Below are 15,251 nucleotides of genomic sequence, written 5' to 3'. Positions count from 1 at the left end.
AAAAAAAAAAATCGGTCTGCTCATGCGCATGCGCGAGCTTTGGAGCCGTCCCGTGAGCGGAAGCTGCGTTCTAGATTCCAGAGTAGTCTCGGCCGGTAGCGGCAAAGTAACCTCAGCTGCTGCACTATGGCGTCAGTCGGGACTCTCGCCTTCGATGAATATGGGCGTCCTTTCCTCATCATCAAGGATCAGGACCGCAAGACTCGTCTTATGGGACTGGAGGCTCTCAAGGTAACGGGACCGGGACCCACTGGCGGTGGGATACAAGGAAACGGCCGAACCCCATGGCTCTGCGCCTGCGCAAGCCCAAGAGCGGTTCTGCCATGTGCTCCGGGGGAAAGGCCGAGGGAATGCCTCTCGTGCGCTGACCCGCATCCCGCTCCTAGAGCTTGGGAGAGGCCAACGTGAAAGCCTTTAGGGGTTAGGGTGAGCCTCAAGCGCCCTTCAGAGTGGGATGGGACACTTATAAGTCACAAGCAGGGAACCCGCGTCTCGCTCGGTTTTCCAGCCTGGCAGCCTTACGGTTCAGTGTTTTTGTCAGTAAGATGCGGAGAAAGTACTCTCAGGTCACCTGGACGTTTAAGACTGATGCTTAATCTTCAGCTAGTGTACCTGCAACAGCCCTAAAAGAAATGAAGGTTTATTTTGTCACTTCCTAAAGGTTTAGTCATTTATGGAGTATTTCATTTTTGAGTATCTTCCGTGCATGGCGTTTTCCTGGATGCAGTGTCGTGAAAGTTCTAAACGGAGACCCTTAAGGAAGGAAATACTACCGTAACAGTGAGAAATGGACACCAGTAACCAAAGTACAAGGCGGTGTGTGACCAGAATCACCAGTAATCTGAGGGGATGCAGATGAAAGTTGGAGGTGTCTTTCAGACATTGATAGAGGTAGCTTTTGATCAGGGATGGAGTCATGCTTTGAATGAGGTTGAGCCAGCCTTCTGGAAAAGGGAAGCAGTAAAAGCAAAGACCTGAGAAGGAAGTGGCCCGGCCCGTTGCAGGGGGAGAGTGCACCCTGGTTTGGATGGAACACAGTCTGCTTCAAGTTAACATCAGTTTCCAAAGATGGAAGTCCTTGAATACCCCCCAGTCAAGGTGCTATCCCGTGGGGAGGACGGGCGTTGAGCAGAGTCTAAGCTTAGGTAGTACTGAACCTTAGGGAGCCGCATTTGGGCTGGAGTGAAGGAATACAGAAGACCTGCAGAGTCAGAGACCGTCGTAGGAGTCCTGGTGAGGACTGGTCATCTGAGCACAGACATGGACAAGCAAGCACTGAGGAAGGGAGAGAGGGCACTGACTTTAGAGGTTGTTATAAAGGGAAGTAATCCACGGTGTGAACATGTACAGGCTTTGTCACAGGGTCTGAGACATCCCTGTTCACTTAATGTCTTGGGGGTTTTACATAAATTAAGAAACAGTACAGTTCTTCCACTGACTGTTTGACTTGGGACAAGTTGTGCAACCTCTTTGAACCTTTTCTAAGGGGGGCAGGGGGCGGGTAATACACTTCTGTCATGCTGAGGATGTGTGTTCAGTGGGGTAACCTAAGGAGTGACCACACAGTATTTGATTCATGGTAGTTACTCAGGCCACTTGTATTACGTATTCAGTTCCATTTTTCTCTAAAAGGGACCAGCAGAGAAGGTAACATTCAACACAGGCACCCCGTAAAATAGTGCAATAGAAGCTACAGGTTAGTTATGTGCATTATTTCATGGTAATCCTCACACTCGGGTATTACTTTACAGAATTGAAAACTTGGCCCACAGCAGGTAAGTAATTGCTTAAGGTCACAGAGCTAGTGAAGAACGGGGCCGTGGTTGAAGCACTGGTTCAGACCTGGGTTCTCAGCCTTGGCACTGCAACATTTGGGGCCAGGTTACTGTGTGTGGCGGGAGCTGTCCTGTGTGGGCCGTTAAGCAGCATCTCCACCTTGCTCTACCCACTGACATTAATTGCCAGATGCCTCTTGGGGGACAAAACCCTGCATTAGGAACCACCTCCCTATGAAAATTCCATTATGCAGACATACCAGTCAAAGTATATTTTAAGGATTACAACATTTTCACAGATCTAATGAACTTGGTATCTTGTTACTTGTCAAGTGGGGTGACCAGGGAAGGCGTCACAGAGCATGTACATCTGAACTGCTTTAAAAGTTGGTTGAGGGTTTGGTGGGTTATCAAGAGGGCCTTTTGTGTGTCCTTGGTCCAGGGGTCAGAGGGCATGTTTGGGGAACAGGCACAGACCATCTTCACTGGAAGGAAACTAGGTCTCAAGATTGTGGAGGACTTGGAAAAGCTGAAGCTTTTAGACTTTCATGTTGAGACACTGGACAGGGAGGGGCAGGGAAGATTTGGGGACTGAAGCAACAGAGAAAAAATGATGGCTTGGATATAGGATGAATCTGAAGGAAAGGAGGAAAGACAAGAGTCCCTGGATTTCTGTAGGGTCCTGTGGATCTGGGTTACGTTGTGACAGCAAGAATAGACAGCAAACTCGACATGGAGATAAAATGGACCTAATTCTGTGTGAAAACAAGAATGGATGGTTTCAAGCTTCGGTTTCTCTCAGTAGCAATACCCTTGCAGGTGACAAGGAAGAATGACCCTTTGTGTGTGGGTTCTGTATTGGCTGCACCACTCGAGAGAATGTATTTCTGCCGTAAACCATTGTGCGACCGTTCAGGGTGCTGCATGTTTATGGCTGTATGAGGTTGGCGTTGCAAAGCGGTCTTAAAATCAGTCATCAGCTGTATGCTTTCAACTGTTAAAATTAATGTAACTTGAATATTTGCTTTTTTCTGTTTCATTTAGTCTCATATAATGGCAGCAAAGGCTGTAGCAAATACAATGAGAACATCACTTGGACCAAATGGTAAGAGACTAATATTCTGAGTCTTTTAACAAAAATTTTAAATCAGAAACTAGTCAATAAAGCATCTTTACAGAAGAGGGGGGTGGGTGGGCCATTCCACTCCCCTACTACATCCAAACTTTTGGTGTATTCCGTACCCTTTAAATATGATTATGGTCATAATGTGTGTACAGTTTTAGGTCAGATTCTTTTATTTCCACGTAACATCATTCCATTTCCAAATCGTGTATATGTTACATGCCATTGAGCTCTGACTCTTGGTGACACAGTGAAAAGAGTGATGTCCACAATGTCCTATTCTCACCTGTTCTGCTCGGTTCCTGTAGATTCAATCTATCTCATATTCGGCCTTCCTTTTTTCCTTTTGCCCTCTGTTTTACCCAGCATAATTGTCTTCTCCAAAAACATCTGCCTTCTGGTGATGCGCCCAAAATAGGACAGCAGCAGCTTTGCCATTTTTGCCTCCAATGGTACTTCAGGATTAATTTCCTCTAGAAACCACTTATTCATCGTCCTGGCTGTTCAATGTATCTATAGAGCTCTCCTCCAACATCATAATTGAGATGATTTGATTATTTTCCTATCAGCCTTCCTCACTGTCCAACGTTCACGTCCATACCTAGTAATGGGAAAGGCAGGCCTGTAGATGATATTAGCTCTGGTCTCTAATGACGCATCTTGGCTCTTAGGGATCCTTCCTAATTCTTCCATTGCTGCCCTTCTGAGTCTCAGCCTTGTCTTGATTTCTTGGCTGAGTCTCCATTTGAATTGATGACTGGGCCAAGGTAAGCAGAACCTCTAACATCTCAGTGTCTTCATTGTCTGTGTTAAAGTGTGTTTCTTCTGTGGTCATGATCTTTGTCTTGGTGTTCAGATGCAGCCCTGCTTTGGCGCTTTTTTCGGCCAGTAAAATGCCATCTTCTGCATGTCTTCAGTTAGTAATATTTTTCTATCTATTTTCCCTCCTTCCTCTTAATCTAGCCCGGTTCTGTGGGCAGAATAAAACAATACGGAGATTAAGTGCACCCTCGTCTGGCACCTTTGCTGATAGAAAACCATTCTGTCTCTCCCTATGCTTCCTGACAGCGGCTTCCTGCTCACCATACAGGCTATGTGTCAGGACAGTGGAGTCTGAGGCATGCCTGTTGCAGGGCAGCTTATAGCTTTTTGCAGTTGACGCCATCAAAGGCTTTCCTGTCGTCTTATAAAGCACAGAGTGATCTGAAATTCTTTGGCGCACTCCACCATCCAGCAAATGCTTACAGTAGTGTGGGAAATCCGAGCAATGATCCAGTCATTACTGCACTTGGCATCTCCTTTCTCGATGGTCGGGATGTATATTGAATGTTTCTAGTCTGTGGGCCATTTTTTGTTTTCCGTGTTGACATAGTCTCATTAGGGTTTTGACAGATTACCCCTCGTGATTAATTTCTTCCCAGTACTTTCAGGGCAGCTTTCACTTTGCTTTCTAGAATCCTTCCTCATAGGAATCTTCTTCAGAAGTATCTGTTGTATTTTTTCTCCTCTGTCTGTTCCATGCACTGTCTCCACCTTTTGTTTATTTTCTCCTGATCAAATAATGTGCTTCCTCATTGGTCATGCAGCATTCCTAATCCAGATTTGAATTTCTCTTTTATTTCTTGAATCTTCTGGTAGAGATCACTTGCTTTTACTTTTTTGTTTTCCTCTATCTCTTCACATTCACTGTTTTAATATTGTAATATTTTTCATTATCTCTGCATGATAGTCATTGAAAAACTGCATTCAGAATTCTAAGCCTGCTTTTGTCACCTTTTACCTCTCTTGTCTCTAACGATTCTTAAGGTTTGTTTTTTCTGTCATCCATCTCAAGGTTTTTTTCCCTTTTTTATTTCCAACATTGTCTTTTCACATTCTCCTTATAATAATATTTCTAGTTTCAGTTCACACTTCTCCCTCTCAGTCAGTTAAGTTTAACGATGCAAATCTATTATTTATGTGGACTTGAATCCATCGTGAATGTTATTTACATAATATTTTGACTCTACAGTTTCTTCTGGTGCTCTTCAGCTTTACCCTGAAGTTCAATACGAACAGTTTGTGGTCAGTACCACAATCTGCTTTGGTTTTGGCAGAAAGGATACAGCTTCTCCAGCTCCTGTTACTAACATAGTCTGTAATTTCTTCCCCCCCGCCCCCCAAGATTTTATTTATTTAATTTTTAGAGAAAGGAAAAGGGAGGGAGAAAGAGAAGGAGAGAAACATCAGTGTGTGGTTGCCCCTCGCACACCCCAAACTGGGGACCTGGCCCACAACCCAGGCACATGCCCTGACTAGGAATCAAACCAGCAACCCTTTGGTTCACAGGCCAACGGTCAATCCACTGAGCCACACCAGCCAGGGCAGTCTGTATTTCTATGTTGACCATCTGTGATGACTACATGTTTCAGTTGTTTGAAGCATGTGCTTGTGATGGACAAGTTGTTGGCTTTGCAGAAATCCACGAGCCAATCTCTTGCTTCATTTCTGGCCCGTAGTCTGAATTGTTCAGCATTTGATTCTGCTTCATTTCCTACCTTTGTGTTCTTGTCACCTATAATTATAAGGATGTCTTATTTTGGTGTGCGATCACTTTCTTCTTGAATACTTGCATTAAAGTTTTCAATTTCATCTTTAGCCTCTGTGGTTGGAGCATAGGCTTGAGTAATGGTTATGTCATAGGTTTTCCTAGAAGTCTGATTGCTATCATTTTGTCAGAACTTGCAAAGTAACCCCTAACTGCCTATGCTACATCTTGCCTCGATATTAAAGCTACTCTTTCATGTGAGCTTGTCATTTCCAAAGCAGAACACTGCTGGAAATGTCTCGTTCCAGTCCATTATAGTTCGCTAACACCGCGCACTGCAATGGTGAGGTGTTCCATCTCTTGCTTTATAATTTCCTGTTTACTTTGGTTCATGGTTCTTAACGTTCCATGTTCCTATTGTGTTTAGCCATTTTAGATTGTAATAATTTGTTTATGATAAATTCCTAACTAGGACCTGGGTCAAGACTTTTAACACTTTACAGATTTTTGTATAGGCTGCTTTTCTTTTTTTTTTTTTTTTAGGGCTTGATAAAATGATGGTGGATAAGGATGGTGATGTGACTGTAACTAATGATGGTGCCACCATTTTGAGCATGATGGATGTTGACCATCAGATTGCCAAGCTGATGGTTGAACTGTCCAAATCACAGGATGATGAAATTGGAGATGGAACCACAGGAGTGGTTGGTAAGAAAGGGCAAATATTTTTCTCATTTAAGAGGTGTTATTTACAATCACAGGGCTCACATGCCTACCCAGAATCAAATTACAAGGCGACGGATGAGTCCAAGTTGAAGGGATACCCTACAAAATAAGTGGCCCAGACCCTTTAAAACTCAGTATCATGAAAGAAAAGGAGTGGGGAGGTGATTAGATTAATGAGCTAAAGAGAAATGACAATCAACTGTAATACATAAAACATGATCAGATGCCAGATTTTATTTTAGCTATGTGGGATGTGTGGGGCTTTTAGGGGAATTTGATTGTATATTCTGTATCACAACGTAGTATTTTTTTCAGTGTTAAGTTTTGTGAGTGACAGGTACAATACACTGCATTGAAGTAGAAAATGCCCTGATTTCTACAACATTTCTCAAAGAGTTGAAGAGGAAAAGAGTGCATGTACAGAGAAAATATGTGTGACAAAATGTTATTGATAAGTAATGTTCATTTTACTGTTCTTATATTTTTTCTGAGGTTCTGAAATGTTAAGTTGAGGAAGATTAAAGAGTTGAATTGTTTACGGTTACTTTTTCTGCAGATGGAATTTTAATTCATTTATTCAAACCTTAATTGGGTACCAGATACTGTTCTAGATGTGTTTGGAGTGTAGCAGTGTTGAAACAAACAGAACTCATCTTTGTGGCACTAAAGTTGGGGGGGGGGGGTAAGTAAGTTTTTATTAGGAGCATAAGTGTCACAGAATAGAAATCTCTAGCCCAGGAAACGTAACAGGTTTTTTTCCCCTTATAATGTTTTTACATTATGTTCTTTAATTACACTTTTTACATCACTGATAGTTGAACATCCGGCTATAATGGGAGACCCACTAGACCTCTGCTAGAACCGAAAAAAGAGGCTCTCTTTTTAAAAATAGATTAGGTGGTCTCAGCCTCTAAGATACTTCCAGCTTAATTTTGGAACCTTCAGATTTCCAAGGCAGCATCTAACTTGTATTGCATATACAAGTTTTAACATTTTCCTGAACCAGTTGTGCACTGTCTTGTCTGCAGTCCTGGCTGGTGCCTTGCTGGAAGAAGCTGAGCAGTTGCTGGACCGCGGCATTCACCCGATCAGGATTGCTGACGGCTATGAGCAAGCCGCCCGCATTGCTATCGAGCACCTGGACAAGATCAGCGATATTGTCCTTGTTGACGTAAAGGACACTGAGCCCCTGATTCAGACTGCTAAAACCACGCTGGGCTCCAAAGTGTACGTTTCAGTGTTACAGGTAGCATTTGTAGAGATGGCAAAGTTTATTTGCTTGTTCCTAAAGGCAACAGGAAATGACCTCAATGACTTCATATCAATTTGATGTGTTTCTTTCTGTTTCCATTGTTATTTTGGTTTCGCTTTGGTTTTAATGTATGTGTAGACATAATCAACATAAAGGAGAATATTGTAAATCACCTACTTAGGATACTAACCACATTTTTAGTTTCATGCTCATCTTTCTAAATAATGTAAGATTTCAGGCACCATTTCAAATACTAGATGTCCCTTATGGTTTTTCCAGAATCAAAAGTAACTTTGTTGAACTGTCTATTTAAATGTTTCAAAACTTTCAAAAAAGATAACATCCCCCACCTGTGACCACTGTTGCGGTGGAAATGCCTGCAAAGGTAGGACACCACACCAACTCTCGCTTCTCAGTAAGTGCAGCACCTTCCTTTGAGAATTGGCTTTTCCTGAGTGATTTCTTATGTTTCCCACTCTGTTTTGGACTTCTAAAATATTGATAGTATTCTTAAAAAGTAACAGAATCTTGGAGAAATCTTTGTTCTTGCCATACTTCAGTAGTCTCTTGTGTACATACATATGGAAGGAAATATTAAATTTTAGAGTTAGTGAAAATAAAGATACAATTTTTTCCATCCAAGTTTCTGGTTCCCTTTGGATTCCCGGACTGTTTAAAGTACGGGTTGTAATGGCATTCCTTTCAGAGACTCTGAACATCATTAGTTTTATAAAACATCTTCCAGTTACAATAAATTATTTTGTATTTGAGTGACCACATTACATTATATGCTCTACTTTGGTTGCAGTAACTGTAAGTGAATGTGAGCAATTTGTTTTGTGTGTTTTCACCAGGGTTAACAGCTGTCACCGACAGATGGCTGAGATTGCGGTGAACGCTATCCTCACTGTGGCCGATATGCAGCGCAGGGACGTTGACTTTGAGCTCATTAAAGTAGAAGGCAAAGTCGGCGGGAGGCTGGAGGACACTAAACTTATCAAGGGCGTGATTGTGGACAAGGACTTCAGTCACCCACAGATGCCAAAAGTAAGTCATTGCCTTCACAGCCTCGGGATTTTTCAACTCTTAAAGCCACCAATTCAAGTGTTTCTATTTTTTCCCCATAGCAAGTAGAAGATGCTAAGATTGCAATTCTCACATGTCCATTCGAACCACCAAAACCAAAGACAAAGCATAAGCTTGATGTGACCTCTGTGGAAGACTATAAAGCTCTTCAGAAATATGAAAAAGAGAAGTTTGAAGAGATGATTCAGCAAGTAAGTCTTCCCATAGCTCTTAGTGTCACTTAAGCTCCCAAAGGATGCAGTTAGGCAGCTGTGTGGCAGTAACCTGTACTGTCTTGATACTTCATTATGTCGCTACAAATAACATTAACAGTGTAGGCTTGCTTTCTTCACTTACAAATTATAAAAGGAGTAAACATTCACAATGAGAACAAATCAAATGGCACAGAAAGGCATAAGGGGAAAGTAAGTCTGATTTTGTCTTAAAATGATCATGCATCTAGGGTGCCTGAAAGAGTGGGCTCAGTTACCTTGAGCTGTGCTTTTGACTTTATATAATTGCTCTCCTGAACACATCTAAACTAGAAAGTTCAACGCTTGGCAAATTTTAATATAGTTTGACCACGTATTTGAGACCTCTAAAATTAACTCTTAGACAAAGGAGTGGATGGAGTTCCTGGATACCTGGAACTAAACCGGAATGCAGTCATAGAAATGCCAGTTCTTTGCTCATACAAGTCAGGGTATTATTTTGTAAATACCTTTTCTCTTCTCTCTCTGGCTGTTACTGTTTTATGTGTGTGCTCTGTGGTATAGCAGTTCTTCTTTGGGGTGCTGTCCTTAGGAATTTAAAGCAGCAGAACTCAAAAGATACGTGAACATGGATATGATCATAGCAAGCAAACTAGAGGAGAGCTTGATGTCTTCTCAGAGGGGCATTGAATTCATTTATTTTTTCATGGTATATTTCTCTGCCTACTTTATATCAAGCACTGTTGTGGGCACTGAGATAACAGCAGTGAACAAAGCAGAGCTCTTGCTCTTGAGGTGCAGAATAAGGGACAAGTGGGAAGGGGCTTGCTCCGTTACAGACACTCGTCACACAGGGCCTGTGAGGTAATGTGCGGACAGAGACGTGAGACAATGAGAGCAGCATGTCTGGTGAGGAGCTCTGCAGGCTGCGGCCGGGTGGGGGTGGGTGCAGCATGGACGAAGGCCCTGCGGCACGAGTGTGGCTGGCCATGCAGAGAGCAGGAGGGCTGAGGGTTGGAGCATGCTAGCAGGAGTTTGTGAAGAAAGGTCCGTTACCTGGGTGGCCGTGAGAGTGCCGGCCACGGTGCAGGGGAGAAGAGTGTTGGGCACGGAGAGGCCAGGGGAGGTAAGAACGAGAGGGAGTGGCCCACAGAAGGTGGCTAGGGGGAAAAAGGGCCCCTCTCCTACTTTGAGCACATGGAAGAAAAAAATAGCCATTTGAGAGGGGTGCCGGGGACACCCAGGGTTTGTTCACAGCAGTGATGTAATGGCAACATGGCAAGAAGGAATTTCTGTTAATGGATTAAGTTCCAAGTTGGAAGGAAGGAGAGCGAGAGAGCCAGGTGTGTCGGATTACCTGAGTCTTGGGTGAGGACAGGAGTGAAATGGCAGCTTGGGCCATGGCACAGGTACTGCAGGGAATCACCAGAGGAGGGATGGTCAGCTCTAATCATTGCCACCGTGGGACGAGGCATGAACCATTTGCAAGGGGAGGAGGGGTGCTGCTGCTTAGAAGCGAGGATCGCCGTTGCTGGTCTCTACATTGGTCTGTATCCATGGATACACAGTATAGCCCACTTGGGTGGGAAAGGCAAGTTACAGAGCAATGTGTGTCATAAAACCGAAGCACACACAGGTGAGCAGAACTGCTTCATAGGTATTTGTGACAGGGCAGAGCTGTTAGCCTTGACTTCCTGGGAGCTTGCAGGGTGCTTAGCTTTGTGGACTCTCTTGTTTTGCTTCATGATAACAATCGAGTTCCATATGAATTACTGATTTTTAAAGACTGGTTTAAAAATGAGGCGATTCTCATTGGTATATGTTCATTATTTAGAATATGGAGCTGACAAAAAGTAAACAGTTTTGTCCTTTTCTGTGCTTTATTTCAGTGCACGCACGTTACCCAACTATGCATGTCACCTTTTTTCAACTTTTTTCAAACATAGAGCACAGAGAATACTTAGGTTTTCTTAACATGATTGCGGCATTTCTTTCCCCAGATTAAAGAAACTGGTGCTAACCTAGCTATTTGCCAGTGGGGCTTTGATGATGAAGCAAATCATTTACTTCTTCAGAACAATTTGCCTGCAGTTCGTTGGGTAGGAGGACCTGAAATTGAGGTAGGAAACTCTGGAGAGAGACTTCTGAACTTAGGGGTGGAGCTTCCAGTGCCTTCATGTATCTTGGGGCTGCTTTGTTAGCACTTGTCATAAATTACAGCATCATGCTAAGGCTTCATAGATGAGAGGAGGATGAGCGAGGAGAGAGAGGAGTGCTAGAATCTTTTGTATTGTTTTACTAACTGCTATTTCCAGTGTTGTATAGCATGTGCTTTCCATGTCATCTCAGCAAGGCCTCTACTTGGCTCTCAGAGGTGGTCTTACCCACTTCTGTCTCAGCCACCCGAGACGTGGTCTGAACCTGAACACACACGGCCTCGTTGGTCCTCACTGCAGCCCAGTGTGCAGAGGGACGGCTGTGCAGGCCTCTGATTCAGAGTCACAGGCGGGAGATGAGGTCGAGAACTAGGGGGGATGTGTGCGGGGTGACAGAGTCAGGCAGCGCCAGATCCAGACCAAGACACTCAACTCTTCAGAGCCTTGTTCTTTATCAAGACTTTCTGGGTTGAACCTGAATTTCTTTGTCCAGAGTGGGGCAGCCGTTCTAGTGAACAAGGTGGTCCTTGATCGAGTCCAACTCATTTGTGATCCAGTTGTAGAAATTCATTGTTGACGCACGTTGTCTTCCTTCTCTTCCGACCCACCCGAATTAGCTGATTGCCATTGCGACGGGAGGGCGGATTGTCCCGCGCTTCTCGGAGCTCACAGCTGAGAAGCTGGGCTTTGCTGGGCTTGTGAAAGAGATCTCATTCGGGACAACTAAAGACAAGATGCTGGTCATTGAGAAGTGTAAGAACTCCAGAGCTGTAACCATTTTCATCAGAGGAGGAAATAAGATGGTGAGAATTCAGTTATTTGTCCTACATTTTTTCCAGGTTTGGGGATATGTTTTGACTTCGCCCATAATGTATTTAACAGCGACACTTACTGAAGACCATGTTTCGTTGTCCGTTTTACAAGGCGCACTTCCCTTTTCTGTCCCTCATGTAGAAATAGGGAGCCTAAGCAAACGACTCATTCTGAGGTTTTTCTGTGTCAGTTTTGTTTTTGATCCCTTTGCTTAGTCAGCGCTGTGGAATGAGTCACTGGCTGCATGTTTCGTGTCTTTTGACTACATTATAAGGAGAAGAGCCAAAGTTAGAAACCATCTGATAACAAATATTATGACAGGTTCCCTTCAATTGTTTGAACCAAGCTGATTTTAAAAATGGGGGAGTTAGGAATATTTTTAGCAAGCATTTCGATTAAACCAGAGGTGCCATGTATTTGGCTCTAAAATGAATAGTCGCGAGTACATTAATTTAGACAGAACTGTTTCCCTAGATCATTGAGGAAGCAAAGCGATCCCTTCACGATGCCTTGTGTGTCATCCGGAACCTCGTTCGTGATAACCGTGTGGTGTATGGCGGAGGTGCTGCTGAAATCTCTTGTGCTTTGGCAGTTAGCCAGGCGGCAGATAAGGTAAAATGCACGTGGGGACTCTCAAAGGGCCAAGACGGTCTAGACTCAAAGTAAGCAGAAACATTGGGAGTTCAGCAGTGTTCGATCTGAGTCGATTCTTGTGCCCATGTAGTCAAATTCATGTGACTAAATTGCATTTCTCAGCTTCATTCAGTCATTCCAGCCTTGACAATTATTATTTTGTATAAATATCTACACTTAATGTTATTTGAAATTTAAAATTAAACGTTATAATACAAACAGTTCAGAACTGATTCGCAGACTTCTCTCACATGTATACCTTCCCCATCTTTATTCTGCAATGATATTTTAATATTCTGGTAAATTAAAAATAATCAAGACAGCTCTGGCTAGTGTGGCTCAGTGGATTGAGCACGCAAGCCTGCAAATTGAAAGGTCACCAGTTTGATTCCTAATCAGGGCATATGCCTGGGTTGCGGGCCAGGTCCCCAGTTAGGGGCACGGGAGAGGCAATCAGTCAGTGTTTCTCTCGCACATCAATGCTTCTCTCCCTTTCTCCCTCCCTTCCTCTCTAAAAATAAAAATAAAATCTCTTAAAATAATAATAATAATAACATAGTCTTCACAAGCATGCACCCCCCCCCCCCAAGGTATGTACTGTATTTTTTGCTCCATAAGATGCCCTATTTTTTTCCACAAAAGGGAGGGGAAATGTCTGTGCGTCTTATGGGGCAAATATTGCGTCATAGACAATGATGTGTATTACCTGACCTGGGGCTCCCAGAATACTAGAAGAATACTTGAACCTTAAAGTCTCTCCTCATTTGTTAATGAGAGTGATGATGGTTCTTAATGCCACTGTTGACTGCTGTTCACTTTACATGGTTGAAATATTATTGTTATATTTTATTAAATATTTTAGTACACCATTTGGTTCAGAATATTTTTTTTCTTGTTTTCTTCCTCTAAACGTAGGTGCATCTTATAGTGAGAAAAATATGATAATTTAATTACGTTTCTAAATTGTTCCTGGGGGTTTTGCCAAGCACACTTACCATAGCCCTGTACCTTCCAGTGCCCAACCTTGGAGCAGTACGCCATGCGAGCATTCGCCGATGCCCTGGAGGTCATCCCCATGGCCCTTGCTGAGAACAGCGGCATGAACCCCATCCAGACAATGACCGAAGTCCGAGCCAGACAAGTGAAGGAAGTGAACCCTGCTCTTGGGATCGATTGTTTGCACAAGGGTACAAATGGTGAGGAGCTGTTGGGACTTGGGGAGCTGGGGAGCTGTGGTTTGATTAAAATTAATTACGTCCTGCATAGCTCTGTAGTATGTAATACTTACTGTGAGGTTACTGTCTCTTTAAACACTTAAACACACTTAAGATATTTAGGTCCTGAAGTTCAGGTGTCTGATTTGATTGCAACTACAGTGTGGTATTTACACCAAAGATGGCTTCCATTTGCATCTCTGGTTTTAGAAAATAATTTCTCTTCTTGCTATTTTTACACAACTGTTCTGTCATAGTGCCTTGGTTCTGGGTCTCATAAAAGACCCCTGAAACTGACTTTTAGTTCACAGCTTATTCTGTGTGTGTACCCCATAAATTACAGGGTGTTTTATAAATGTGATGTGCTGTAGCCTCTGGCCACATGAATAGTTCACCTGCTGAAAGTAATAACATTAGCTTGTTGAAACGGATATGGTTTCTGTACTATTTGGGCCATATCTGGAGTCTGCAGTCAGTCCTAGCTACAGAATCAGACACGTTGTTTTTTCACTTAGAAGTATAGAGCTGTTCTGCTCTTTGTGTCAAAGTCCAAGGATGTTTTAACAGCAGGTGTTTAAATTTTAAATTTGTCAGATGTTTAAATCTTGATTTGAATGCCTGGTTGTGCTTAAATTTACCGTTTTTAGGTCTGTCTTGGAATTATCTTACACTTGAAGATTTCATTTATTTCAGGTTTACTAAATTACATGGTGTTGAATACTTTGTAGAGCGAGGTGTCACTGAAAAACATTTTAACTAATTGCCTGGCATTTTAGCCTGTGACTAAAGAGAGGTTCCCCCTACCCCCTACCCTTCGCCCCCTGACTTTCTAGTAATAACCATGTTCAAATTCCAGAATGTCCTTGGGAGAGATGAAATTTATTCCTCTTAAGAATTCAGCTGACTTCCAAATTTGTAATTCCTAAGTGTTAGGCTTGATTCCATTAATCAAAACAAGTTTTCAGTATTCAGTGCATGCTGTTTTAGGATAATTGATTTATTTGTATTTTTCAGATATGAAGCAACAGCATGTCATAGAAACCTTGATTGGCAAAAAGCAACAAATCTCTCTTGCAACACAAATGGTTAGAATGATTTTGAAGATTGATGATATTCGTAAGCCTGGAGAATCTGAAGAATAAAGAAAAAATGTAGAATAAAATGTAGCAGTAAGATCCAGTACTGTGATTAAGTAAAAGGGTGTCTTATGATGCATCTACAGTTATTTATTATTACGTTCTTTTTCAGACACTGTAGATGCTATAATAAAAATAGTTGTTTGGTAACCAGTTTCACTTGTTCAAAGACATGTAAGGATGCTGTCTCACAAGCTTCTGGATTTGTTATATTAAAAAGATCTCTTTTAAAACCACTTTTACCTCTTGATCTTTAATGCACGTTCACTGTAATCAAATGCTGCCTTCATTCAAGGAGTTTGTTGTTTTGAAAAGGCTGTAGGAACGATTTTAACAGCTTAAACTGAGTTTGTTCTTGAGATTTATTTTAACATTGAGATGAGTATGGGCTTGATCCTATTAGATATATTTACATGTTCCTTTCTAAATGGGTAGGTCTTGATTATAAAGACCTGTCATAGGTGAGTGTTTCTACCACATAATTATGAGGTGCCTTTAGTGCCATTAGGTTATACCAACATAACCTTGGACATTAGTACAGTGCTCATGAGACCAGCTTTGAAAATTTAATCTTCACATAGTCCTTATTGCTTTACAGTGATCCATCACTTATCGCAGG

General features: G+C 42.5%; 1 protein-coding gene across 1 annotated transcript; it reads left to right on the top strand.

Moving 5' to 3' along the window:
- Nucleotides 1-35: 35 nt before the first annotated feature.
- CCT5 (chaperonin containing TCP1 subunit 5) lies at nucleotides 36-14,866 on the top strand. Its single transcript, XM_090276231.1, has 11 exons — nucleotides 36-231; nucleotides 2,820-2,880; nucleotides 5,969-6,133; nucleotides 7,180-7,378; nucleotides 8,258-8,450; nucleotides 8,531-8,680; nucleotides 10,681-10,800; nucleotides 11,454-11,639; nucleotides 12,124-12,261; nucleotides 13,298-13,478; nucleotides 14,511-14,866. The coding sequence occupies exons 1-11, from the start codon at nucleotides 127-129 to the stop codon at nucleotides 14,636-14,638; spliced, it is 1,626 nt and encodes a 541-aa protein (XP_090132357.1). The 5' UTR covers nucleotides 36-126; the 3' UTR covers nucleotides 14,639-14,866.
- The last annotated feature ends 385 nt before the right edge of the window (nucleotides 14,867-15,251 follow it).

Source organism: Furipterus horrens, unplaced genomic scaffold, assembly GCF_987537825.1.
Source record: "Furipterus horrens unplaced genomic scaffold, mFurHor1.1.pri manual_scaffold_5, whole genome shotgun sequence".
NCBI lineage: Eukaryota > Metazoa > Chordata > Mammalia > Chiroptera > Furipteridae > Furipterus > Furipterus horrens.
Note: the sequence above shows the minus strand (reverse complement) of the source record. Positions and strands in the feature narration are given on the sequence as shown.